Genomic DNA, 27251 nt, shown 5'->3' on the forward strand with positions numbered 1-27251 from the left:
CTATTGCCCAACGCATTCATTTTTTGATAACTTTTCACTCATCGTATTTTTTTATGTCGCCCCTGTCAACTATGTTAATATTATGATTATTATTTTGAGGGTTTGAGGACTTCGGGAACTCCCTTATTAAATATTTGTTGCAGTACCACCTACTCGCCGCTAGGGGCAGCAGAGCCACTGTTTACAGCCAGCGAGCAGTGAGGCTGCACGAGCTCTCGCCTGGTGGCGTGGAGTTGGAGGCAGTGAGGCAAGCAGACGGCAGGTCGCTGTAGTCAGCCAAAGTTGGAGAAACTCGCGTTAGGGACCGATTACTGTGTGTCGTTCTCGCGGTGACCGTCTACAGACTCGGTGCGGGCTGTTCGTTGATATGAGACTGTCGCTCGACGCGGGGAAACAACCAAATTTGGGTCGCCGACTTCTGCACCGTCGCTAGCTAGCTAGCTAACAGTTAGCCGCAGGAGCTAGTCGGCTAGTCGGCTAGCTGGCTAGCGAGGTCCAGCCCTCGAGGAAAAAAAAGAAAGTTGTTTACCTCGGGCTGTGGATGCGGTACCCCCCACCCCCACCCCGACGATTTTGACGACTTTTCTGTGTTTTGGAGAATCAGGACCCAAAAATCACACTGGATTTAACACCGCGCGCTGTTAGGGAACTAGCAGGATGTCCGCCGAGGTTGAGAATAGTCCGTTTGACTCAGGGGTGACAGCCGCCAGCCCCGGCTCGGCTCCGGAGAGTCTCCATAACAAGTCCGAGGACGCTCGCCTGCACGCATCACCCCGGGAGCCGGAGGAAGAGGCACCGAGGGACACGGAAAAAGAGCCGGCGGACGGCCGCGGCTCCGAGGAAGCCAGAGGTTCAGCGGACGCGCTGAGAAAATGCTACGAGAACGATAAAGAAAACGAACAGAGCCGCAGTGCTGACTCGGCTGTCGACGCGGTCAAGAGGAAAGTTGTTGAGGCTCCGCCGCCGAAAGTCAACCCGTGGACTAAAAGGACCACCGGCAGAGTCTCCGTCAACATCAGCTCCAGCGCCCATGAGAAAGGTGAGGATTTTATTCAGCTTTGTTCTCTCCGTACATCACATTGTCATGACTAAACTTAACCCTGTCGGCTGCTTCAGGCACGTTGTGTTCTGCCAGCCCCGTTTCTGGGAGGGGGGTTGGGGTCAATAAGAAAATCCAGTTTAAAAACCGCCGAGTCTCGCATGGAGCATTTTTTGCAATGTTCTACTATTGAATGAGCGCTAACATTTTAAATGTCAGCGCAGTCGAGGTGTTGATGGTGGCATATTTGCCCCCATCCCCCCTCTGCTGCTCAGGTTGCTCCGTAGCACCACGTGTTGATTGCTGACAACTGCTACTTTAGCATGTCATTTAGCTTACTACAAGTTAGCGCCACCCTCTCTCTCACACACACACACAAACACTGCACGTTGCGGCTGATTCTCCGTTCTTCGAACTAGCAGCCCCGGGATCCCAGACAATCCAGTCAACTGCGCAAGGAGCGTCATATTGAAGGCGATTTTGGGATCCGGGGAGGATAACGTGTCTAGGGGTGGTTAAGCGAAATGCTAAAGCTAATAGCCCCTGCTAGTGTAGAGACACGTTGTGCATGTCCAATGGCCTGGCTGCCTGCAGTTCCTCCCACATCTCGCTCTTGCTCTCCACTAAAAGAGCAAGTATGCGAGCAAGGTGGTTGGACAGGTCCAACAGTAGATTAGGACTGTAAAGCAATAATCGCATCGGTTTTAGATTAGCGTGATTGTTAATTTCGAATGACTGGCTGGCGTCCTAAATGAAAGTTTTGTTTCTCAAATCCACACTGACGAGTAACCGGTGTCTGAAGTGAATGATGAGTGAGAGTCACTTCTGTGTTCTTTTTCCTGCGTGATTTGTTCAAAAATGTTTTAAGAGTGTCTCCCCCTCGGTTTAAATGTCGTCTTTTCTGTCTTTGTAACGGTGAGACAAATAAATAACGGCTTTTGAATCTGATAATGTATTGGTGACATATTTTATGTTTTTTGTAGCTAAGAATTGTTTCCAAATTTGATGTGCTTCATCACAAAGTTTACCAGTCCAGGAATGCCTGGAAAATCGTTTAAATGTCAGTCTTTGTTTCCAGAGTCCAGAGACATTGTTCACAAATGTCCACGACCCAAATAAAATCAAGGTGCTGCACATAGAAACCAGCAAATATTTACATTTGATGAGCTGGAATCACAGACCTTTGACTTTTTTCTCTTTTTGGGGAAACATTTCTACAAATCAACAATTTGATTATAAAGTGGTAGCAAATTCATTTAAACGATCCATTGATTGATGCAACTCTCAAAATATGATTCAAGTTAACCCCTCATTTGAAAATTCCAGAATAGGCGATTGTGACAATTACTTTCATGACAATTTACTTCTTTGTGTCACCAAGAGATTTCCAAATATTTGACCAGGATTAGTTTCAGATCATTTATGATGTCACAAATCCGATGCACAGTCCCACCTCTTAATTTTTTATTTAATGAGCTGAGGCGGGGGGCTTAAAGGGAAAATACTTATACTGTCAAACTCTACTCAGGTGCCTTTCTGCTAAGTGAAGCGCAAGTGTTAAACAATGGTGGGGGGGAGTCAAGGTGGGAGTTTAAATTTCAAGTTCTTTAAAATAATGATGAGGGGGAAATCCCTCTCTTTTGAGGAGCCACAGTCTCATTGGATGATTGGCTTTTTCCCTCCTCTTTGGACCAAAATATGAAGCTATAGGAGACTGAATTTTCTGTCCACATGATAAAGAAGACAGAGTAAGTCCATTTCACTCCCTGAAACAGCAGTTTCAGTGGTTTTCAGTGTTTCATTCCAAAGAAACATTCAAACTTACAGATTTTTTTCTTTTGGGGGGGGCAGTTAAAAGCTCACAATTTAAAAAGAAAAATAAACACAGAGAGGAGCTGCATATCCTCATCAGACCCAAACATCTTTTTGCTAATTATTATATAATTTGTTTTTTATCTGCACCATTAACCCTTGGTTGGGAAGCTCCTTGCACATGAAAACAGCTTCTTAATGTCAGGCAAGGAGAAAAATATGATGGCGTTGATGTTGCCATTCCTCTCCTGGAGAACATTGCCTCAATTTATTGGTTTTTAGATCCCGACCTACGTGGGTTGTTTATATTTTGACTGAAATTGCCATTAACAAAGTTAATGAAGCATTTCATATTTCACTTAGTTGTTTACCACTTTGATGGAAGTCAAGAAATCAAAAAACCTGTGGTGTTACAACGGTGCTGTTTTCTTGTGATGGTTTATTACGCTGTAATATCTGCAGGAATTAAATTAAAAAGGTTAACCACTAGCTAATTGGATATTCTGTTAATCGGTCAGCTTCAAGAAACAAGTCAAAGTCTTGATTTTACCAAATGACAGTTAATATGAAGTTTCGCTATAGTTTAACTACCACCTTGTTAAACTGCAAAAAAATGTTCAATTAATTTTATTTCAACACTTTGGTAATTATTGTTGTCAAAATGGTGAACAATTTAGCGGTGTATGCGCAGCGAGAGAGCAGGTAAATTTGAGTTTAAAGAGTTTTAAGCTGTGCATTCCTCTCATTATGTTGCACAAACATACTGTGCGACTTATTTGCAGATTTTGCTTGCCAGAACAGAGTTGACTCATTGTGAGGGAACCCCCTTTTTAAAATAAGGTTTAATCAGGCCAGTTTGCATGTGTGACATTAAAAGAGGCCTGAATGCAGCAACTCAACCAAATTAGAGTTGTGAAATTGTGTCGGTGAGCAGAGGGACGGGACGGGGGTGAGGGGAGGCTATATTTGAATAGCACTGCCAAGCGCAGGCATCGTTTTACAGTTACTGTACAACCAGCTTGCAGGGCGGAAGCCTACCGGCTCGCCTGCATACACCCATTCATGTGGAAGCCTTGGCCCCGCGACTCTTATCAAGCCCACCATTCTCTGCCGAGTGATAGGCGCTGTCAGGCAGCCACTCCCAGGCTGTGGCTGCCCGCAGAGATGCAGCCACATACCGCCGCTGGTTGTACACAAAACACCCTGGATGAGTTGAGTGACTCAATCCTCTGGGGCGAGAATATTTATTCTCTCTACCAACAGAAATTCCCAATGCTACACAAAAACCCTGCTATAGAGTAGATACATATTTATTTTTGGGTGGTTCACTCTCCTGAACCTGCTGCTGCCGCTGACGTTCACTGTCTGAAGAATTTAATTCGTGGGATTTTGTTCTGTCCCCAAACAATGACGTCAACTATTGATTCTGTATCCGCAGATCAACCAAATGCTCTGAAAGTTGTGCGTGCCAGCAAGCCCAGGGCAAGAAAGTCCAGCAAGGTAATGTTCCATTTTCTTCCGCTCTTTTTCACGTCTTTTCGATGCTCTGTTAAAAAAAGACATACAAAAATTCCACACAACGGCACTCTGTTTTTGTGGTTTCCTTTACAGCCTGACTGACTATTCAGGAGGTTAAGAACAGCTGATATTATTCTACAAGTTTATAATTGTACATTTATCAAATGCCTAATAGACTGTCAGTATGATGTATAGGTACTCTGGTTTAGTGGTCGACTAAAGTGATTACTGTGACGTTTGAGGACCATTTCGATGTTTTCAACAGTATCGTCAGCCAATATTGGCTAATGGTTCTGTTGAATATCTGCAACAATAACAAGCTGCACCAGATAACAGCAGTTAAAGGGACATTACATTATGGTTGGGAAATTAAAATCATGTCGATGGAAAAACCCAACAACAGACTTGCAAAGTCAACAAAAGATACCAAGCGATGGACATCCGATGTCCTGACACACACAACCAAATACCACCGTCTGGACAACAGTAGCATCCAGGTGGGAATGTAGACATAGTAGTCCGATCAGGATGGACATGACGTTTTACTGTCCAGTTTCTGTACGCTGATAATTGTCCGCGAAGAACCAATATCGGATGTTTTATCTATTTGGTTTGGCAGGTTTGCCTTCCTCATCGTCTGTCCATTTAAAGCCACAAACAGCCCCTTACTCCTGCTGCCACTTGACTGCGACCGATATTTCATTGGTCTTTGTGAGTCCATGCCAGGTCTCGAGGCGCTGTGTGAGAGAACCAACATCTGCTGAATCCCCGGACGGTTTCAGACGCTTTAGTAGTTGTTTGCTTTTTCAGACCAGTTTTTCCACAGTGATCATCAAAAGTTAATCCCCACTCGTAGAACAATATAAGGGGGTCAGGGATAGATGGGTGGGGGAGGGGTTGATTTGGGGTCTTTAACCATGTGTCGAACAGTCTTCTCTTTAAATTTATAAGCTTTTCAAAGAAAAATATCCCTGTGGTCATGTATGTTACCTGAGTGTGACTAGACAGGTTTTGACCTTCCCACGTAAATTTTTTTTTGCCATTTTCCTAGAACACATGTCGACATTTTCATGGTCAATGTCGGAGTGGCTTGTTAAAGGTGGCAGGTGACAGTGTGCTTACACACTCCCAGAGATGCCCGCTACAAAGAATTACAGCAAAGCAAAAGTGCACAAAACTTTTGCTGTTGATGAGAATGAGGGTGGGTTGTGTTGGAAGATTTATGTTTGGGGGGAAAAAAAAAAAGTTAACCACAAAGTTGGCCAAAATAAGATTTAAATTGAAGCACTTATTATACTGAACAAGAGAGGGGAGAACATTTTTATCTTTTATTATTTCAAATTTTTGGCACAATCAGGGAATTTTTCTGAGTCGTAGTTACTATTTTTGCATATTTTAATCATTATTTCTACATATTATTTTATGTTTTGAAAAAGCACACACACACATATATATATTTACACACATACATGTATATATTGTGTGTGTGTGTGTGTGTGTGTGTGTGTGTGTGTGTGTGTGTGTGTGTGTGTGTGTGTGTGTGTGTGTGTGTGTGTGTGTGTGTGTGTGTGTGTGTGTGTGTGAGAGAAATAACATATATTCAAATTGCACATAATTGCCACTCTGACAGGGGTCTTGAACCAAAAAATAACTGAACCATTATTGATACGGTTATTATTATTTCCTGTCCTATCAAAGCCGCAATAAACCATTTTATCATCAAAGTAAAGTGCAGATTGAAATATCAGCATTTTGTTACTTCTCTCTGTTGCAGCCTGTAGTGTAACTGAAACCTGCCCGTTGCTAACCTTGATCCCATATCAGTTTGTCCAAATTTAAACCAGATAGTTTGTCGTGGTTGTTTGCAGTTTTCCCCACATAAGGAGCATTGACCTCTGTCTTAACCTCCCCCGCACGCTCAGCTCCTGATCCAAATCACCTAGATGGGGAGGTGGTTGACTTCTGAACGTCTGAACATTCTGTCACTAATTCTGCCCCCCCCCCCTTCTTCTTTTTAAATATTTTTCAGTCCAGTGACTTCAGTGACATCACAAACTGGCCCACACCTGGTGAACTGGCGAAAGAGGTATTGTTTGTATGTGTTTGTGTATTTGTTTTAGTAAAAGCAACACCATGATTCTCTGAATCCGACGGTGGTTCTGTTGTCTGCTCACTAGATGGAGCACTTAAAGCATGGAGGCACTGTGATTCACAGCTGAACCTCCCAAATTTTCGGCATATCTCTTAAGAGCAGGCACAGCAAATACCCACGGCGGGTTTCGGGTTGTTCAGTTTTCATTACTTTCACCTCAGTTTCAGGGATTCCATGTTACAATGCCTCTTCACACTTGGATTGCCTGACAAAGGCAACGACTCCCCATAAACCCATATGTAAGAGACCAATTGTAAGTCTTTATTCAAAAATAAAAGGAAATTAAATCAAAATGTCTTCATATCACCTGCAACTGAACAAGATACATCTTGAAACAGTTTTTAACAACTCTGAAAATGGAGGAGCTATTGGCTTTTACTTTTAAAAGCAACAATAATTTAAGTGACAATTAATAGAGAAAAAAAGCCTGAAACACAATCAGAAAATTTCCTTCAGCTGGCTCTTATCACCTTTTTTCATGCAGAACTTCATTGAAAATGAAGTGGAGTTAGCCTAGAGGTTGATTCCCCCAGCTTATTTATTGAATATGCTGACAGATCATCTTTAAACAGCAGAAGAGATTAACTTGAAATAAGGAACAAATTTAACAAAAAATGTCCATGGTGATCTTTATTCCTCTTGTTCTTGATTTTCCTCTTGCCTTCGCCTGGCAATTTTTAACTTTTACCTTTTACTGTCTGAGCAACAAGCAGCTGAATACATCTTAAAATAAAAGGGGTTCAAAACAGAAAGATTGTAGATGGTTGTTTCCAAAATCTCAAAAGGATTCCGCTTCTGCTGTTTTTTCTGCAGAGTAAGTCCCCCCCCCGCTGTAAAACAAAAAGCGCCTCACCACAAGCAGATGGCAGCGAATTATTGGCAACAAGAACATGGAAGAAAAGACCACACTGACTTTAATTATCCACCAGAAATAAAAACAAAGGCCTCTGTCCCTCTATTTTCTGCAGCAGCAACAGAATGTCCTGAACAACAACGGAAAGAAGCCTCCCTCTTCGCGCCGGGAGAAGGAGAAGAGGAGGGAGCGCCCGGATAGGAAGTCAGAGAGCAGCCATGACGGTGGCGAGAGTAAAGAGAACCAAGAGGCTCAGCCGGACCCGCTGGCAGAGCTGCCCAAGGACGGCGACGCCAAGTCCGTACACGATGCCAAGACGGGCAGCCCCAAGAAGAGAGGAGGTGAGGGCAGGGGGAGCAGGAGGGTTTGGGGTGGGGTTAACTCCTTCCGGGTGAAGCATGGCTGACCGCATACTGACTCTTTGTGGCTGCCGATCTTTATATATATTTATATGTGTGTGTGTGTGTGTGTGTGTGTGTGTGTGTGTGTGTGTGTGTGTGTACAGAGTGTATTTATAGTTCCAATCTCCTGTGAAAAGTTTAAACTCCAACATAAACATGCTGGTCATGTGACCTTACCAGGTCCTTCACTAAGCTGACTTTTTCAAAAGAAGAAATTTCTTAATCTCGCTTCATCAGAACTTTCTTGATGTTAGCAGCCTTCCCAACCTTTGACTGATTGATTTATTTATTCACTCATTCATTCTTAAATATTTTATCTGGCCCATGAGGTTGCTATCTCTCAGTCCTTCTCCAGCAGTGGAGTTTGAAGCACCTTGTAAATGCTAAAAGCTGTTTTCCATTGTTACCAGTCTGGAATGGCTGCAGGCGACGTTTTAGGTACCAAGGTGACTAAAATTACCTAAAAAAAAAAAAACAGCCCAGAAATTGTCTGGGGAAACAAGCAGAGTTTTCTCTCTGAGTGGCAGAACTTAGCTTGGAGCTCCGCCCCTGGGGTCAGGCACATTCCGCCCAGTCTTCCGGTTCTATGAAAGGACCCCCTCAGTTAGGAGATGCTTTTCACCAGGGAGCGGAAACCTGTGCTGGAGCCGCAGGTCCGAGGCTTCGGGTTGGTGCATGCCCTGACTCTTTCCACAGATTTGACACAAAGCTGCACTGCCTTGCACCTCCAGAAATGAGTCCCACACCAGTGACCAACACTAGAGCCTTCCTAAATTCACCACAATAATCAAGATATTTGTTAAATGTCGGTGTATTTGGGAGAGGGGAATCTTTAAGTGTTTGTGCTGATTGTTCTTCTGAGGACCCCCCAGTCCTCCTCCCAGGCTTTTCACTGCAGTATATATGGTCCTGCTTCACCATGGAAACACACACTTTAAGAGACAGTATTTAACCTGGTAGTATGCTGGGTTAATCTTCAGTTTTAAAATAGTGTTTTTTGATTGAAAGATTTTGGTAACTCTTAAAATTTCTACTGAAAAGTGAACGTCCCTGGTGAAGCCAGGATATTTACTAATACTTTCTAAAAAAAAAATTGGATAAATGCAAGCAAAGAGTGGACTGGCAGCAAAAACCACAAACACTTGGGCTTCTATCTTTTAGCATTGCGTATTTTTCTTTCTCTTTTTCCTCACATGTTTCCTCACATTGATTCAGAACAAGCGTTGCTTTGACAAAACTAGGATTCTAATAGTTCCACGTAAAAAACAGGTGTTTCCCATATTGTGATAAGTCTGTTTCACAGGACATTAATCAGAAATGATAATATTTAATGATTTTAAATTCCCTTTATTTTGAATGATAGATTATTTATTAATCACTGGCACAAATATGCCAACTATTTGCTAATTGACAGGCAACTGTTTGATAAAGGAACAAAAATGTGATGACATATTGCTGAGTCAAGGTGAATATTTGAGGGCTCATTTACTCTCCCTTATATAAGCACCTTCCTTCAGAGTCACTATCTATTTTGGTATTCTCATGTTATGGTCATTCAAGCCAGAGAGGTTAAATACCACGGTTTTATTTAGGCCTCCATCAAACCTGAAGGCACATCAGATGTTCTAGAGTAGTCACAAGCATCAAAAGGCAGCACATCAGTCGGAGAACAGTGAGGGTGTCATGGGGTGATGAAGGCACTCCTCTTAATTCATACGGCTTAAGATAATGTAGGTAAATGGGCAGGTGATGAAGAGCCACTGTGTAAATGTCGGCTCAGAGGGAGAACCTTAAAAACCAGCTGACTTAATTTGTCCTGTCGGGCATTCCATCGCTGTCTGTCGGACTCCTCAAGCTCTGTTTCCGATGTGCAATCACCGCCGTAGGTAACAAACGTAAGTGGGTTTCTCTGCCGCTGGAGGAAGTGTCCAGGGACGACGGTGCCAAGACGCCCGGCGGGGGGGTGCCGACTCGCTCGGACACAGAGCCCAACAGTGACTCACCTGACCCGACGTCGCCCAATCACACGCTCCATAATAACAGGGCGCATGATAGCAGCAGGAGTAAGTGTAACGCTGTCTGTCTCACTTGTTGCCGCCGCTGCCTTGGCTTCTCGCTCCCATGTTTGTTGGCTCACTTGTCACCGCCGGCCCGCTCTCTGTCCACATGCTTCTTCTATTTGATTGGTTTTTTTTTTTAGTTTAAAGACTAACACGTCCCGGCGGCCCAGCACACATCTTAGCTGCTGGTTTGAATGAGAGGTGTAGGCTTTCTTCTTGTCCTTTGAGCCTTTGCAAACAAATAAATGCCCCCCAGGTTCAGACTCTGTGACTCACCTGTTGCAGGGGACTTTGTGTTCTCTGTGTCTAAATGGCCACCATCTTCAGCAGATTTCTGGATACATCTTGTCTATTTTCATATGGATTAATTAAATATTTCCCCACTTTTTGTATACTGGTCACATGTAAAAGGATTAGTTTAAAAAGATAATGGTATCATGTTAAAAAGTGTTGTTTTTTTTCCCCGATCATAAATCTCGTCATGAAACCGGCTATCAACACATGGCGCTGCACTGCACTGAGGGCACAGTAATCAAAACTGTTTGATTATAATCTTTTTTGTTTTTGTTTTACAATTTTTTTTTTTCCCAGTAGACCATTTCTTTCTTGTCCAGTCATTTGTTTAAGAAAAACCGAGAAACCCTTTTTTAAAATGGCGCCACTGTGTAGTGGCAGTTTTTATGTTATATTTTTCAGTAAAAATCATTTTGACATTTCTTCATTATTAAAACGTCATATTGAGCGTCACCTTAAGGTTTAATTTAACTACTGAAGAGGAAGAAAAATCATGTTTTTTTTTTTTTTTCTTTATCTTTTATTTTTTTCTCTCTCCATGTAAATCTGGTCCTTTCTCCTTCTCTGAGTTATGAAAGCCTCTCTGACAGTGCGGTGTTCTGTCCTGCGGACATCCACGTTGTTTATCACCATCGGGTTTGTCGGTAGGTTGGAGACGGGAGCCACGGGACTTCGGGGATGACACCTCAAGTGTCCGCAGCGACAACGGCAGCATCCGGGGAGGAATACGAGGCCGAGGGAAAGGTCGTGGACGTGGGAGAGGTCGTGGAAGAGGCATGTGTTTGCTCTATATGAATTTAATTTAGGAAGAGACATGGCACTCAAATTCACATACACCAGGTTTAGCCATGCAGGCCGATATCATCTCAAATAGCAGTGTCCACAAAGCAACGCTAATCGCAATATTGAACTGGTCATGTAATACAAATTGTTTTTTAGATTTCCCAGGTCCTGGGGCTTCTGGGTTTGTTTGTTTTTTTTCCTCCAAGCAAAACTTAAAGTTACTAAATAAGCATTTTTTTCCTTGAATTTTATCCAGCTGGTGTGGGTTATTAATCCTCCTGATTTATTTGGATCAGCCAGGCATCCGCAGCTTTTAAGAGAAGTCTAGAGTGTTTGTAAAAAGTCTTAAACTACCACCAATCTTCCCAGCAATCAGATTTTTTTACTGTTTAAACCCTCACAATGTTTTTTTTTTTAGATTTTGATTTCGAGTTCTGACTTTTTTGTCACCTGAAATATCTTCTCTCACTTGTAAATGGGGTCCTGGAGAGAGTATGGGGATGCCAACTCTTGCTTCCAGACAACACCACAGTAGAGTGGATTTAAATGCAAAGTGAGTTTTGTGGCAGCCATTTCTTTTATTACAACAAGAACAGGAAAGAAAACACCATCCACCCCTCCAGGTGTTATTTAAATAGTTTCTTGAAAGGCAGCTTTAATCAGTTTTACAGGGCTCTGACCTAGAATGGCTTCAAAATCATAATATCAAGTCCTGCTGCAGGGAGGGTCTCCATTTGGCTTGAAGATTCTGAAAGCAGTGGAGTTTGATGGAAACAAGAAAAAAACCTTTTAAATTAAAAAAAAAAAAGAAGGAAAGAGAAGAACCCACTCTTAGCAAGGAGCATTGAAAAACGACCCCTGTACAGTTTGTGGATGGACGCCAGCACTAATACCTGAGACTCTGGAGTTTGAGTACGATGGCTGTGTAACGTGAGCCCAACACTTGCGTGCAGTTAAATCTTGATCGTCATCCAGCAAATGACTTTCAGCTTTTATTTGCTGACATGTTGGTTAAAAAACACTTTGAATTTGCCTGAAAACATCTCGAATTTCACTCATCAAATTCTGCAGGAAAGAAATATAAAAATATATATGTATATTTTTGCGGCTGAAAGTGTGAAAGTAGGGAAGATAATCAGATGAGCAGCACTGAATGGGACCTTTGCATGGGGGAAATCTCATTAGAATTTTGTGCATGTCTCTCGCGCTCCTCCAGGTCGTTTCGAGTTCTCCCAGAGCTACCGGGACCCGCAGGCCTCTGACGGCTCCTCCGTTCAGGCCACAGAGTTTGGCACCAACATGGTCTACTATTATGACGATGGCAGCAAAGTGCAGATGTACACGGTAGATGAGAAGCTCCTCAAGGAATACATCAAGCGCCAAATGTGAGTACAACGTCAGCTATCGTGCACCAGGTGCATCGAATAAACCTGTGGTTCCTGTAATCTCACTCTGACACTTTGAAGAAACAGGGTTATTTCAGTAGATTTTATTTTTGATATTCCAGACTCTACATTATAAAGCGGAACCTTTTTCTATGTAATGTAATTGACTTGTTTTTGGGATTTAATCTCTACAGTTCATTAGCAAAGTCAAACATTAATGTTGAATGAAGCGATGAGTTTTGTTTCAAAAACACAAACCCCATTAGGTTTTTTAAAGCCGCATTCCTTCAAAAAATGATTAATTAGATAATTCTCCTGTCCTCACTACCCAAATGGGCACAGACAATAATCTCCTGAGACGTCGGGTGAAGATTCCTGTCACTTTTACTCAAAGTAATGGAAGGAATGAGGGAAAACTCTTGCATGTTGTTTTTTTTTTTCCCCATGTTTTTTATTTTTTTTAATTGATCCGTGAGTAAATATTGAGAGCATTGAGAACTGACTCTTTGTGTGTGTGTGTGTTTATATATTAGTATACAAGAATATATTAGATATATAATATATATTTACACACATATGTTTGTGACTCATGAGCAGCCCGTGGCAAAAAAAAACAAACTAGTAACCAGTGAGGCCTGCAGGGGGCAGCACACACCCTCTGGAGCTCAGACACTCAGGCCTCCTTGCGTCACCCTCAGAATAGCAGTGTGAGCTGAAGTGTCTCCTAAATATAGTCCGCTTGCCTCAGAGGGGTCTAGTGGGTGCTAGGAGGGGGTGTATACCCAGGCCAGTGTGTTTTGGGGATGGGGGGGTGGCAGAAGTGGAGAAGGGAGGATGTTCCTGTCGTCTTCTCTCTCGTCTCGCTCAGCTTTTTTCGGACTGCTCACTCGGCTTCAATGCACACGAACACAGCGACAAATAACCCACTGCCCGTGGGCCCAGCTTGGTGCACATGCATGTGTGTGTGTGTGTCCCCCAGTCACTTTAAATGGAGTGACAAGGAAAGGAAAGAGTACTCCCATTTGTTTGAAAGGTTTGAATCTAGTTCTTTGCTGAAGCAAAAAAAAAAAAACATGTTCACAAAATTGAAATACTCATTTTTTTTGTGTCTCAGAAGATCTAACTCCTGTAAATGTCTTTTCAACATTATCATTTGTACAGCCTTTTTCTTTATTTTATCCCTTTTCATATTTTTCTTTAATGACATGATTTTATTTTACTTTGTTTCATATTCTAGCTCACACAACCAAAATTAGAACTAATTTGTCTAAAAGTTGACGTAACCACACTATTTTTCATAAGACTATATTGTAAAGTTGACTTACAGTAACACTATGCAGATTTATAGCTTGCAAGTTTATTCCAGCTTAGGATTCAGTTCATTAGGGGAAAATGGATGTATCGATTCAAAAAAGTCTGAAAATACATTTATAACCAGATGGCACGATGATGCAGTGCTTAGTTTCCCCTCACAGCAAGTATCCCCTGGTTCAATTTTGACAGTTGTTGAGTTCTAACCGTGTCTGCGTGGGTGTCTTCGACCATTCAGAAACATGTTGTCTCACTGGAGGCCATAAATTGTCCAGAGGTGTGAATGGTTGTGTTTCTTTCTAATGTGTGAATGAGATTGGGAATGGTTGATTGTCTCTATGTGGCCGTGTGATTGGCTACCAAATAGTCTAAGGTTAATTCCCACTGTTTTCTACTCAAACCCCAACTAGCAGCTAGATTATTAGGTTTTGTCTTTTCCACAAAGAGTCAGTTAATATAAAGAAAACTGGCATGACTGCCCTTTAACCAAAAATGTACGTCAACCAAAGTTGCCGAACAGGACTCCACTGCTGCCCCTTGGGAGATATTGTCGTATTAATTATTATAATAATCCTGATGTCTCCTGACAGCGAGTACTACTTCAGCCTTCACAACCTGGAAAGAGACTTCTTCCTGAGGAGAAAGATGGATGCCCAGGGTTTCCTCCCCATCTCCCTCATTGCCAGTTTCCACCGAGTCCAGGCCCTCACCACTGACATCGCCCTCATCATTGAGGTAGGCATAAGATACAGGTGCACTCATACCTCCAATTTCGTCCATGATGACATCTCACGATAACAGTATATTTGTGATATCATTGATTATTGGCTGTAATCAGTCTGTCATGATATCTGTCTTTGTTTTGCGTTTTTTATTTTATAAATCAGACCAGTGTTTATTTTAGGGTGGTGATAGCTGCTGAGCTGAGACTCGTCTGGACAGACTGTATAAATTGCATCACAGAGGCCTTTGAAATATCTAAAAGCTGTCAAAATGAGCAATGTTTAGTTAACCAACAAAAAAATTTGAAAAACCAGACTTTCAGCTCCAAAATTTCTGATTTAAAAAAATGATTGTATTTCAAGTCCAATCGTTTGTGTTATTATTCAGATAAGGTTAGATAACAAAACATAGAACCTTATCCAGCGGGATTGTTATATTATATGTACCTTTTATCTTTGAGTTTGGCCCGGGTAAACAATGATCCTTTATCAGTTGCACTGTGGACACCAGCATGACGTGTATGCAGAGAGCATGTCTCAGATGGTTTTTGTGTATCGGACGGCAGGACCAACCAGTGTTCAGATTCTGAGACATTTCTCGATCCCAAGGATTGACGTGAGCTTGCAGGCTGTAGACAATTCAAAATGTGATGCCCTCCCATGGGGACTCAGAATAGGGGAAACTCACTATTGACACGTAAGAACCTCTTAAATCAAAAAATAAAACCCTTTTTACAAAAATATTTTAAATCTTACTGATGTTTCTTTAAAATGCTGAGCCCTATAAACAGGTTTCACAAAGGCCTCCTTTGCTTTTGCTTCCTCAAAAGTATGTTTTCAACTTTTGGTGTTAAACAAACCTTAAGACATCTGGGTGGAGGTGGATATTTTTTATTTTCATTTTGATGATGGTTGATTGGAAAATACCTAAGGGGCCAGAATATTTTGGTTACTATCGCCATTATAATTGCAAACTGGCTGATTTAAATCCAGGTTGTTTGAAGTGAACTGAGCTCCACTCATAATCTGAACTTAACCACACTCAGCCTGTTTGGTTGTTTGCTCTCTTGCCAGGTGAATGTTTGTTTTCCTGCCTTCTAACTACATTCCCCTGCGATCAAACGGACTGTCAGAAAGTGCAATGTTTTGGAAGTCTTCTACCGCAAAAGTCAAACGATAGATACCAAGACTTCTGAAATGAGCACAAACCCCATAAATAGACTTTGATAACCCTTTTATTTCCATCTTCTTTACTTAGTTTTACATGTATTTCTGTGCAAGTTCACCTTCATGTTTACAAAGGTCACATTAAAAACTGATGAGGCTCTGAAAAAGCAGAAAATGTAGTATGATATAGTGACAAGTGCAGAACATCTTAAGTATATAAAGAAATAATGAATATCAAACTGTTTATTCTTCCCTTGTTACCCCCTTCCTCTCAGGCGCTGAAGAGCAGCACGGAGGTGGAGCTAGTGGATGACCGGATCCGCTGCAAGGTGGAGCCGGAGCGCTGGCCCATCCCCGTCCCTCCCGTCGTAGGGTCCCCCCGCACCGACTTCTCCCAGCTCATCAACTGTCCCGAGTTTGTTCCCCGGCAGACACTCACCTCCGTGAATGTCGGTCAGTAGCCCTGCCACTCAACACCTTCAGAAATAACCAAAGTACTCAGAAGAATCCTCATTAGGCTGGTCTGTTCATTTATTACCATTCATTTACACCCAGATACTTAGGTTTTCCTACTCAATACCCCTGATTCAATTTCCTTGATAAAATGAATAAACAAAAAATGCAGAATTAAGTAAAAAATGTAATATTATATTTTGTAGTGCAATTAAAAAGAAAATATAAATATATTGACCATGTGTTAATGAGGCAATTGTCTGTCTGACTTCCTCCCGGCACACACACATTCACAAATACCCACACCCCCTCATTCAATTCTTCTGCCTGTATTGTCACAGAAATGTAGACCGTAACACCCAAACTAGATCTGACAGCTAGATTTTTTTTTTCCTTTTTTTTTTTTTTTGTTTGACCTGACCCCTGTTTGAGTTTTACAATGTGATGGATCCTTTTAGCTTCATCACCTACAAAAGAGCTCCCCTCTGCACCTGTGGAGCCTCAGGAGTCCGCTGAGCCCACGCCCCCTGGCCAGGGCCCCCTTCTCAACGTCGACGCATCCAAAGACCCCCCCGACGCCTGGATCCAGGTGGAGAAACGTCACAGACAGCCCTCCGGCAAGGCCAAGGTACGAGACCCCCTGCATTTTAATACCCTTCATCTCCCCCTCCATCCTTTCCTCTTCATCACATCTCATTTCTCCCCATCTCTGTTTTTTCCACTCCTCCTCCCCTGTCTCTTTGCCTCTTCATCCGACAGCATGTCGATGACGAGGTGTCTGTTGCCGACCCCTCTCCTCCTCCTCCTCCTCCTCCTCCCTCCTCAGAGCTTCATCCTGACCTCCTCCTCCCCTCTGCAGTTGAGTATTTCTTTCTCTCATCCGCAGCTCACAGTATTGCATTCCTATCTCTCCTCTTGTTTTTTTGGTTCTCACTTTCTAACTTCTCCTCACACCATTTCCATCTCTAACCTGAAACACGTATGTTTCTCAGCATGTCTTTTTTTTTTTTTTTTTCTTCCTTTTTTTAAAATAACACTGTAAAAATTCTGTTTCAGCATAATGCTACCTTGGATTTAATATTGATAGTTTCATCTTGAAATTCGCCGCATGGGGAAAAAAAACAAACAAACAAACTCAATCCTCAAGACAATACTGTCTGTTTTAGTATCCGAACCAGTCAAAGCATGGAATGGATGAGAGGTGGTTCTTGCAAAGATTCCCCCTTCCCCGCTCGCCTGTTAATTTATTGACTTTGTCCCCCAGGAGCGTAGCAGCTCGCCTCCTCCCCGCCAGGCGGAGCCAGACCAGGAGGAGCTGGATTTCATGTTCGACGAAGAAATGGAGCAGATGGCACCCAGGAAGAACCAGTTCACAGATTGGTCGGACGAGGACGACTCGGACTATGAGCTGGACGACCAGGACGTCAACAAGATCCTCATCGTAACACAGACCCCGCCTTACCTGCGCAAGCACCCCGGTGGCGACCGTACGGGGAACCATGAGTCGAGAGCCAAGATCACAGCTGACTTGGCCAAGGCCATCAACGACGGGCTGTACTACTACGAGCAGGACCTGTGGAAGGGGGAGGAGCAGCTGGAGGCCACCAAGGTGAGACCAGGAGATCAAGAACTCCTGCTGATGCGAGGTTTACAACAGCTCCCTGGCTGACTATGTTTTTAAAGAAAATGAAGGGTTAAGGCTTCACTAATTCAAGTACTGTTGACTACTACTCTTTTCTGTAGTGCTGTCAGCCTAGCTAATCTCAGTTAATCCAAAGCACATGGCACACACATGTGTAAATTGAAAACTTATATGGCAATGCTTGTGTTCAGTGGCCATATTGGTGAAGAGGCAAATAAAAAATGAAAATAAGAAGGTAGAGCTTTTGATATACTAGTTTGTTCTTTTCATGGTCAGTTAAGAAATCCAGATTTTTCCAATGTGTATTATATCTAAAACTGACTCACAGTCCTGAGTTTAATCAATCATGTTTTACACATGAAAAATGAAAAATATTTGTCAAAATTACCAGAATTTTGCCGAAAAGACTGAAAAATTAATTTTAAATGTAAATTGACAAGAAATGTCTTGAGAATGTAAAGCAGGACCTGTGGTTGAGCTGTTTTGCATTCAAATGGATGGAAAAACCCCGAGGCTTTAATTTCCTATTTTGTCTTGGAAATTATTTTCCAGAATGAGGAAGAGCTGACTGCTTTCAGATGTCTTGGCCCATTGGAAAGAATAAATGAAAACCATTTATTTTCTTCTTTATTTTGCCCGTTTCATAAATCAAAACCGACTGATTTTAAAAAGAAAATAAATAACTACTGATCTCATAAGACTCGAAGAGGCTGACATTCTGAAGTTTTGTGCCCTCTTTGTTCATCTTTTTGCATCACCTAGCTTCTGATTGGTTGACGAAAAGCAGACACTTAGAGCAGTTCGTCACCAAATCATCACGCCAAATCAAACAGGAAATGTTGCTGTTCAGTCCCTTAGGGGTTGATGGGGCAAACCCTACAGCCCAAGACTCTCCCTGCCAACTGATAGTCACCCCTAGAGGATCTGGGGAGTTAATCCCAGGACCCCCCTATACACACATACACACACACACACACACACACGAACCCTCAGCCTCGTAGAGGAGGCCAAATATAGGCTACTTTTTATTATCCACTCTGCACATGTCCAGGCGACATGCATGTCAGGCAGCTGCTTCCTGGGAGGCCTGACCTGCTTTCTAAAAAGGCTGCAGAGGATCCTATATATAGATACCAAACAGTTATATAATCACTTTTTAGATCAGGAGTTGAATTGTGTCACTATGTTTTATGGCTTGGGAAAAGTGTCGTCTTGTGTTGCCCGCTTTGCCTTTGAGGGTCACTGTGTCTTGTTCTACTCACTGTGCCACTCATGGTATCAGTGTTTCTTGTTTCACACCACTTGAAATCGCTCTACCACAAAGGATAAATGTGTATCTTTTTTTGCAGCAGATTTATACACTTTACCACTGAGGATCAGTTATTTACTTATTTTCAGCAGTTTTATTCGCTTTACCGCTGCTGATGAGTAAGTCCTGAATGCAGCAGTTTTAAACACATAACCTCTCGCCATAAGTGTCTTAATTTGCAGCAGTTGTGCATGCTTTATGGCTCAGGGGACAGTTTATCTGTTTTACTCGCTATTTGTGGCCCCCAAAAAACAGCAGTGACTTCAAACAATAATCGTGTATATATATATATTTACATATGATTCCTGTTTCATGATTCTTAGCAATGTTTTTAAGGCTGCACGGTGGCACAAGGGTTCAGCACTGAAGTTTCCTGTTTCTGACCCAGTGGCTGATTGGGTTCTCTGTGTTCGCTTGCTTGGGTTCTCTCTGTTATCCTACTGCAGGTTCATCAAAGACTCTAAAATTGTCCATAGGTGCGAATTAGAGGATGTTTGGCTAGATGTTTCTATGTGTGGCCCTGAGATTGATTGACAGCTGACCTGCATGGGTTAAATCCTATCCCACATCCCAGGGCCAGCCAGAATTGCTTCCAGTGGCCATGGTACCCTGTTTGCAGGATAAGCTGTATAACCAAATGATTGAAAGATATGAAAATGCCATAAAACCACTGCTCTCTTCTGTCTTAACATTCTCTTCTGTCTTTTACAACTTCTCAGTAGAAGTTATACAAATAGAAGAATTGCTTTTCTTACACAGGATGCCTTTAAGTCAGCCAAATCACCTAATTTACAGAGCAAAGGTCACCTGCTCTGTCTCCACATGTGGGGAAATGTCATGCCTTGAACAAGTGCAAACGCACACACGCAAGTCTGAACAGACACTCATACCAAGGTCACCTGGATACTTTTCTTTTTTTTTATTCCGAACGTTGATGTGTACAGTTCAAAGAGCACCGTACACCTGTGTCTCACACGGATCAGTATGTGGCTACGAAGTTAAAACTTTCGGCCTCTATGGCGCCACCAGAGTTGACCTGCCATTTCACACCACGTTTTCTATACTTATAGAGGTAATATGAATAATAATAATGTTAATAAATAGAGGTAATTTCTGAATAAAATTCCCAGAGTGTACAATAATCAATTTGTTTATTAGTTGCTATCAGTGAGGTGAAGCTGAGAATCCACCTGCTTACTCTCCTTTCCAGAAGACCGAAATCATATGGCTTGAAAAATATTTTTCATTTTCATGTTTTTCTAATCTCAGTATCCATGTGTTCCCACACTCCCACCAATCAAAGCTCATCAATAACTGATTTTTCTCCCCCCCCGACTCATTCACATGTTCATTTCCCTTTCCCAGCACGAGTTAGAAAGCTTCAAGAAGCTGAATGTCATCACTAAGGATGAGTTTGAGACTCTTGCTCCCAAAGTGCCTGCGGACCCCATCCAGGAGGTCCCACCTCCCCCCATGCCAGGTTGGTGCCAGGTCTTAGTCATTGTTCCTTGAAGCCACGAGGTAAATGTTTGTGTCTGCTTTTTGTCTTCAGTGGAGAGTGGAGCCGAAATATCCCGCTCTCTACCCAAGACGGTCCCGGAGTCACCCAGCGCTCATCAACCCCGAACTCCCAGGACGCCGCGCACCCCCGGACGCCAAGATCCGACAAAGACTCCTCGATTTTACCCCGTGATGAAGGAGAGCGGCACAATTGACGGACAGGTGAGACACATGTCAACATGGATGAAACAACACTTTGTGTGCATGTGTCCGTCTGCCTGTTCCTCCGTCCCCAAAAACAGTCAGTGGGTTCATTGAAGAATAAATTGGTTGGGTGTCTATATTAGGCTCTCTTATTGACAGGTTAAACCCTGCTACTCACCCCCGTAACATTTGAGATTGGGTCCAGCCCCTTTTTACTGTGTCAGAGAATTTATTATTGAAAGATTGTGTTATCTTTGATTGTCTGTATCATAAACAATAGAATTCCAAATTCCCCCCTTGAGTAAATATTTCAAAATGTTCTTAAGAAGTTAGAGATGTTGTTATTACTGATTTTTTTTTATTTTTATCGTTCTGTGGCTTTTCATGTCAATTAAGTAATTTATTTTGTTTTCATTAATAAGAACATCTTCACAGATTGGTATATATTTCCTCTGTGGTGTCTGAAAAGCTCAGCACTAAACATTTTCTCTGCGTCAGACGCCAAGGAAGAAGAAGACCCGCCACAGTTCCAACCCCCCCCAGGAGGCTCACATCGGCTGGGTGATGGACTCCCGTGAGCACAGGCCGCGCTCGGCTTCCATCAGGTCTGTCTGCTCCTTTACCCTAACTCAGACAGTGGTGACACCGGCCACTTTGTGCTTTATGTGGCAACAGTGCCATTCAAATTAGTGTTCTCTAGAAAGACTCACAAACTGATGTCATCATTTCTGGAGGTCTTTGTTTTAAAAAAATGTATGAATCAATTCAACAGTGTCAAGCTATCCTTTGCCTGTTCTTTAATTGTCCAAATATTATTTAGCACTGTGCCGGACAGATGTAAAATGATAGATTTCACTAGAATATTAGTAAAAAACGTGAAAATGATGGAATAAAGATGAGAGGTATGAATAGGACTGAGTTAAACGGGCTTTTCCTGGAGCTGTAGGCGCAGTGCAGTTAAGTTTTATCTGGAATTCTGTTATATCTAAGTTGTCATTATACTTTGGTGCCCCTCCCGAGCCCTCCATTCATGTGCCTCCTCCTTCCTCCCACAGTAGCTCCAATGCCTCTCCATCAGAGGGTGCGCCACTGTCGGGGAGCTACGGCTGCACCCCCCAGTCTCTGCCCAAGTTCTGGCACCCCTCACACGAGCTGCTGAGGGACAACGGCTTCACCCAGCAGGGATACCACAAGTACCGCAGACGCTGTCTTAACGGTGTGGGAGCTGGGCCAATGCCATGGCGTTCTCGTGGGCCAATGTACACCATCACCCGGGAGCTGTTTCACTCTCTTGCCTCACCAAATTCTGTTGTTTGTCTTTTTGTCTCCCCCCCTCCCCCAGAGAGGAAACGGTTGGGTGTGGGCCAGTCTCAGGAGATGAACACCCTCTTCAGGTTCTGGTCCTTCTTCTTGAGGGACAACTTTAACAGGAAGATGTACGAGGAGTTCAAACAATGTGCCCTGGAGGACGCCAAAGAGAACTACAGGTGAGGAGCAGCTCAGGAACAGAGAACAGTAATTATCAAATCATTTGAAATGAATTTACAGATTGCTTGAACTCATACACATGAAATAATTATATGAAATTATCTAACAGCAAAAAATGTATTTGATTTTGATTACAAACTGCAACAAATCACTTTTTAGATACCCAAGAAAACCTTTACGCTGATCGGATGATTGTATGAATGTAAAAAAATGAACACTTTGAATACTGTCTAGTTTGTCTTCTTGGAAAAGGTTTATCACCACTCTTCGCAGTAATTTTCTTGGGTTGATGCGTGAACATCTTTGAGAGGGGAACAAAAGGGAATATTATTAAAATGTAAATTCTGTGCGCTGTTTTTTGACTTGGCGCACTCTTCCTCATGGCTACAGAGAGACTGTGGGTCTCCTCTGGTTGTAAACATCATTACTTGGGTTTACACTCTCTGGCATCTGCCAGGCAGTGGCGCTGTTGTCACTTCGACAGCCACAGCAGGAACACTTGTCAAGGCCCTGCCAATCGCTTGAGGTGCATGACAACAAGCCTATCTCATCATAGTTGTCGGTGCCACACCTGGCCCCACCCCTGGATTCCTCCAACCAGTTATGTCGGTGCCTAATGAAAACCCTAGATAACCTCGGAGTCAAAGCTGCTCTGACAGGTCCGAATGCTAATTGCAGCTGTGAAAGGAGGTCGGAGGTCAGCTGAGTGTTTGGCTTGTCGCCCCCTGCAGGTACGGGCTGGAATGCCTCTTCAGATACTACAGCTATGGTTTGGAGAAGAGGTTCCGGCTGGATCTATTCAAGGACTTCCAGGAAGAGACTCTCAAGGACTTTGAGAAAGGTAATAAACAACCCTTTTCGAGGGATCTCCTATTAAATCCTAACCATTTAAATCCTATTAAATCCAAAATGGTTAAAAATGTGTTTAAATGTTTGAAAATGTTTAAAAAATGTGTTTAAATGTTTGAAAATGTTAAAAAAAAAAAACATTCTTGCACTTTCACATCAGTGGATATTCTCGATATATGAAGTAAAAGATGGAGGACATAACACCATGCTGATGGTGTGCACAATGCAGGCAGTGGAATAAAAAATATTCACAACAAAAAAAAAAAAAAAAACAATAAAAATAACAGTTTGCCTAGTAGCAAACCTGCATGTTAGTTCTGTGGTTCTCTTCAACATCAAACCACCAGAGCAGCAGGATAAACTGCCCATCGTTCATGCCCCACCCTTGTGTTCACGGCAGCCATCACACCCAAATAAAAGCTTCAACAAAGAAAGTAGAAACATCAGCTGGTCATCGTGACAAACACAAGACGCCACAGCCTACACAAAACCAAATACCACTGTCTGAACGCCAGCCAGGAGTATAGACGCAAGAAACTGATCAGTTCTTTGACTGAAAGGATATTGATCGGTGAAGTCCTCAAATTTCCTAAATATAAAACACCCACCACATAATGATTCGATTCACTATTTCACTATTTGAAAATAAAATTCAGTACTGACTTGTCCTGACAGGAGGAGGGGGGCTCCATGCTTCAGGAACCCCCCTGCAGCCAAATTAACAGGGGTGGGGGCATTAAGTGAGTTTTCCATCCTAATTTTTGTGGAGTGAAGCTGAAGGACGTCCTGCCAGTGGAGCTCACTGACATTTATTTCCAGATGAGTTATTTTGGTACTCGGTGAGACACTGGGAGTGGAGATGTCAGATACCAGAGGAGACACCGGACAATGTCTGAATACTCCATTATTCATCCATCCATCCATCCTAGAATGAAACCCAGTCACCCTGTTTTATTACTGTTTGAAACAGTGTAATAAATCCCCTCCTTGGTGAGACTGATTCTAACATTTGGTTGGACGTGTGATGTCGATACTGGGCTGTTTTTGTTTTGTAAATAAGCTAAAATGAACCAAACTTTTACAATCTTCGCAGTATTCATGTGTGTTATCCCCCTCCCGCCCTTTCCCTGCGCAGGCCAGCTGTACGGCCTGGAGAAGTTCTGGGCCTTCTTGAAATATTCAAAGATGAAGAACCAGCCCATTGACCCCAAACTGCAGGGGCATCTCTCGCAGTTTAAGAACCTGGAGGACTTCCGGGTGGTGGTGAGTTCTCCATGCATGTCTAGCCACTGTCAGGGTCTGTTTTTGATTGCATGGAACAAAATCTTTTTTTATGTCTCCATAGTTCTACACCTGGCCCAATAATATTGAATAAAATATCAAAAATGCAAGTGCAAATAAAGAATTCTAATTTTGATGTTACTTTTGAGTTGAACTTCCAAATATTTTTTAAAATATCTATGTGAAGGGGTGAAGTTGGCCAAAAAAGATAGTAGTAATGTAGTAAAAAGAAATTTCAAAAAACAATAATCTTAATTATCCTGCAAAGACAAAAGAATCAAAGTAAATCTGACCACATCTGACATTTTGTTTTCTTTTGTTCTCCACACGATGAAAATGTTGCCTGTTGATGTGAGGTCATATGTAAAACCAACCTATTGCTGCAAAGAAAACCTTTAATCAAAAAAAAAAAAAAAATTTAAGAGTATTCTCTCCTTTTCTTCAAATCGTAACAAGAAAAGGGGGAAAAGTCAAGATTCATTCTTTTGGTTGCTAAAAGGTATAGGGAGTGATCTTACACCTCCTGCGTCCACAGCCTCCAATGGGAGATGAAGGTGGCAGGAGGAGACGCCACTCATCCTCAGCCGGGGATGATGGCCGGCGCCGACGACATCCTTCCAACACTACCTCAAAGCCCACACAGGCCTCCAAAAACCCCAGCAAACCTGCTCCGCCAGCTGCCCCTGCCGCTGCCACATTGGGCACCGCTCAGAAAGATGGCACTCAAAAACCAGCTGCTCCCGCCCAGACCAAGAAGGCAGAGCCCAAAGCGGGGAAGAAGGATGCTGTGCCACACAAATGAAGCTCCTCCTCATAATCTGTGAGGGTGATGGGGTTGAAGACACGCAGAGTGAGGCAGCGGCCGCTGCTCCTCCCTCTCAGCGTTTGCTCTTTTTTTTTTTTTTTTTTTTTTTTTTGGCAGCAAACTGTTTGGGTTTGAAGAGAGACTGAGCGTGGTTGACTTAATTAGATTTTTTTTTTTTTTTAAAGCAGTGTATTTCATTTAAAAAGGGGGGGAAGCAAGCCAAGGCTGTGAGCTTGAATCTGCACCCAACTGCTCATAACGTTTACACAGAGAGAAAAAAAAAAAATGCATTCCCCGCATTTTACGTCTTTATCCTCTCCGATGCCAAAAGTTTGCCGAACCTCAGCGCTCCACGGCCATACCCCACTGTGGCCCCTTTTTGCCAAGATAACCGTCTCGTGTGCCTTAATGGGACTCGACAAGGACGACAGGAGCGAAAACATGACAAAAAACTCCTTCCGTTTTCCCACTTTTAGAGTCTTCCCGATCAATCGGTGTGGGGTGGGGTGGGGGGGGGGTCATCTCTGACATTGCAAGATCTGTAAACACTTCCACTTCAATGTGACAATCAGAGTACGCTTGTAGACCAACCCCAAGGCTGCTGCTATACCATACACACACAAACAACTTGAGGTATTTCAACACAAACGCAATTTAAAAACCTGCAGAAAATATCAAAGAATTTATCTGGGAGGGGTTTAAGTTTTGCTTAAAAGAATAAGTTGATGAATCCCATTGTTTTTTTTTCCACACAGAGATGGTATAATTTATTGTTTCATTTCTATTTTTTTTTTCCATTTCTTCTGATTGATGGACTAGTCTTAGGAGATCACTGCAGTTTTTTAATGGCTTTTCACAATACAAATATAATTATCTGCTGGAAATCAAGGGTTTGAGCTGCATTGCAACGTAATACTGCAGATTACTTTTAGCTTGACGTTTAATTCATTTATGTTTGAGGCTTGGTGCTTATAGTGGCACTTCAATCTGTAAACTTTCCCTTCTCTCTCTATCCATGGACGTTGAGGTTTTAGAGTTGAATTTTAAGAAAAAAAAAATGTAAATACTATAAAAATCATTTGCTATTATTCAATTAATCATTTTGATTTTAAGAAGTGATTTATTTTATCTGTAGTGTGGTTGTTGTTTATTGTTTTTCTTTTTCTTTTTCTTTTTTTGAGTGTGTTTTAGGATTAAAGCAATGCATGTTAATGCCAGAGTCTTGAAATTTTAAAATGCGAAAAAAAAAATATAAAATAACAGTTGATTGTATGAGTGTGCCTCAGTGTGATTTGTTTGTCTCCTCGCATTCCACATACCTTTTTAACTGATTAGAAGGTTTTTCTTTCAGCAACCGTCTAAAATTAAGTGGTCGATTAAAAAAAAAAAAAGGAAAAGGCAGCTTTGTTTCTCCTCGTGCTTTTCATTGCCTGTCGCCTGTGAGAAAGTAAACATGCCAAGTACTGAAATGTTTTGTTTGCTTTGTGCATATATGACATGAGGCGGTGAAGGAAAAGGCTGCTTGAGGCCACAGCCAAAAAAAATAAGACGAAACTTATCCTAACTTCAAGGTGAGCGTCTTATTCTACAAAACGCCTTTAATCCATGAGATAATTTTTTTGAATAATATAATATAAATTTAACATCAGGGAAAAATCATGGCAGATCTGAGTTTCTTTTAGAGAGATGTTTTAATTACTAAAACACTAATTATTGCCATGCTAGGTTTGATTTATCATTTTATTATTGATAACGAGGGAAGTAGGCAGGGGGATTCTTTTACCCTCTGCCACACAATAACTTCACTTATCCAACTCCAGGGTTTAGAATCGAGTCTAGTTATTTGATTTACGAAAGGCGATGTGGCTGATGTGACAAGTACTGGGCCTCTCCTCTGAAATTTGAATGTAATTTAGTTTTTTTTTTTTGCAAAGACGTAAAAAGACGAACGCTGTCTTGGCAAAGACGAGAACTCGAATGACGTCAGTGTGACGTAATGAGCTTCTCATACGGTAGTGTGAGACCGAAAGTAAGAAACCTTGAAAACAATTTTCTGCTTTCTCGAAATAAAGACCCCTATAAGTGGGGATAATAACCTCAAATGATTTCGCAGTTTTAACTAATGCATGTTGCACGTCAAAACTAAAAGGAAATATCAGAGATGTTTATCTCTCCGAAAGATTATCAGTAGTTACGTTAGATGATAGCATGGCAGTCATCAAC

The 27251-nt window shown here is 42.2% G+C and overlaps 1 protein-coding gene across 4 annotated transcripts; it reads left to right on the forward strand.

The window, feature by feature from the left end:
• The first annotated feature begins 220 nt into the window (after positions 1-220).
• larp1b (La ribonucleoprotein 1B) lies at positions 221-26300 on the forward strand. Of its 4 annotated transcripts, XM_086152095.1 has the most exons (20): positions 222-1039; positions 4290-4351; positions 6399-6455; positions 7490-7715; positions 9662-9838; positions 10778-10903; positions 12129-12297; positions 14199-14343; positions 15773-15950; positions 16409-16578; positions 16710-16808; positions 17215-17559; positions 20267-20381; positions 20454-20623; positions 21104-21210; positions 21661-21821; positions 21948-22092; positions 22825-22934; positions 24078-24205; positions 24759-26300. In XM_086152095.1, exons 1-20 carry the CDS (start codon positions 658-660, stop codon positions 25023-25025), a joined length of 3339 nt encoding a protein of 1112 aa, XP_086008221.1. In that variant the 5' UTR covers positions 222-657; the 3' UTR covers positions 25026-26300. The 4 variants fall into 4 exon arrangements, with proteins under 4 accessions (XP_086008230.1, XP_086008221.1, XP_086008239.1 ...); XM_086152104.1 differs by lacking the exon at positions 16710-16808 and having other exon boundaries at positions 221-1039; XM_086152113.1 differs by lacking the exon at positions 9662-9838 and having other exon boundaries at positions 228-1039.
• Positions 26301-27251: the final 951 nt, after the last annotated feature.

This window comes from Fistularia commersonii, chromosome 1, assembly GCF_037954325.1.
Source record: "Fistularia commersonii isolate RoL2024-O1a breed Wild chromosome 1, RoL_Fcom_v1.0, whole genome shotgun sequence".
NCBI lineage: Eukaryota > Metazoa > Chordata > Actinopteri > Syngnathiformes > Fistulariidae > Fistularia > Fistularia commersonii.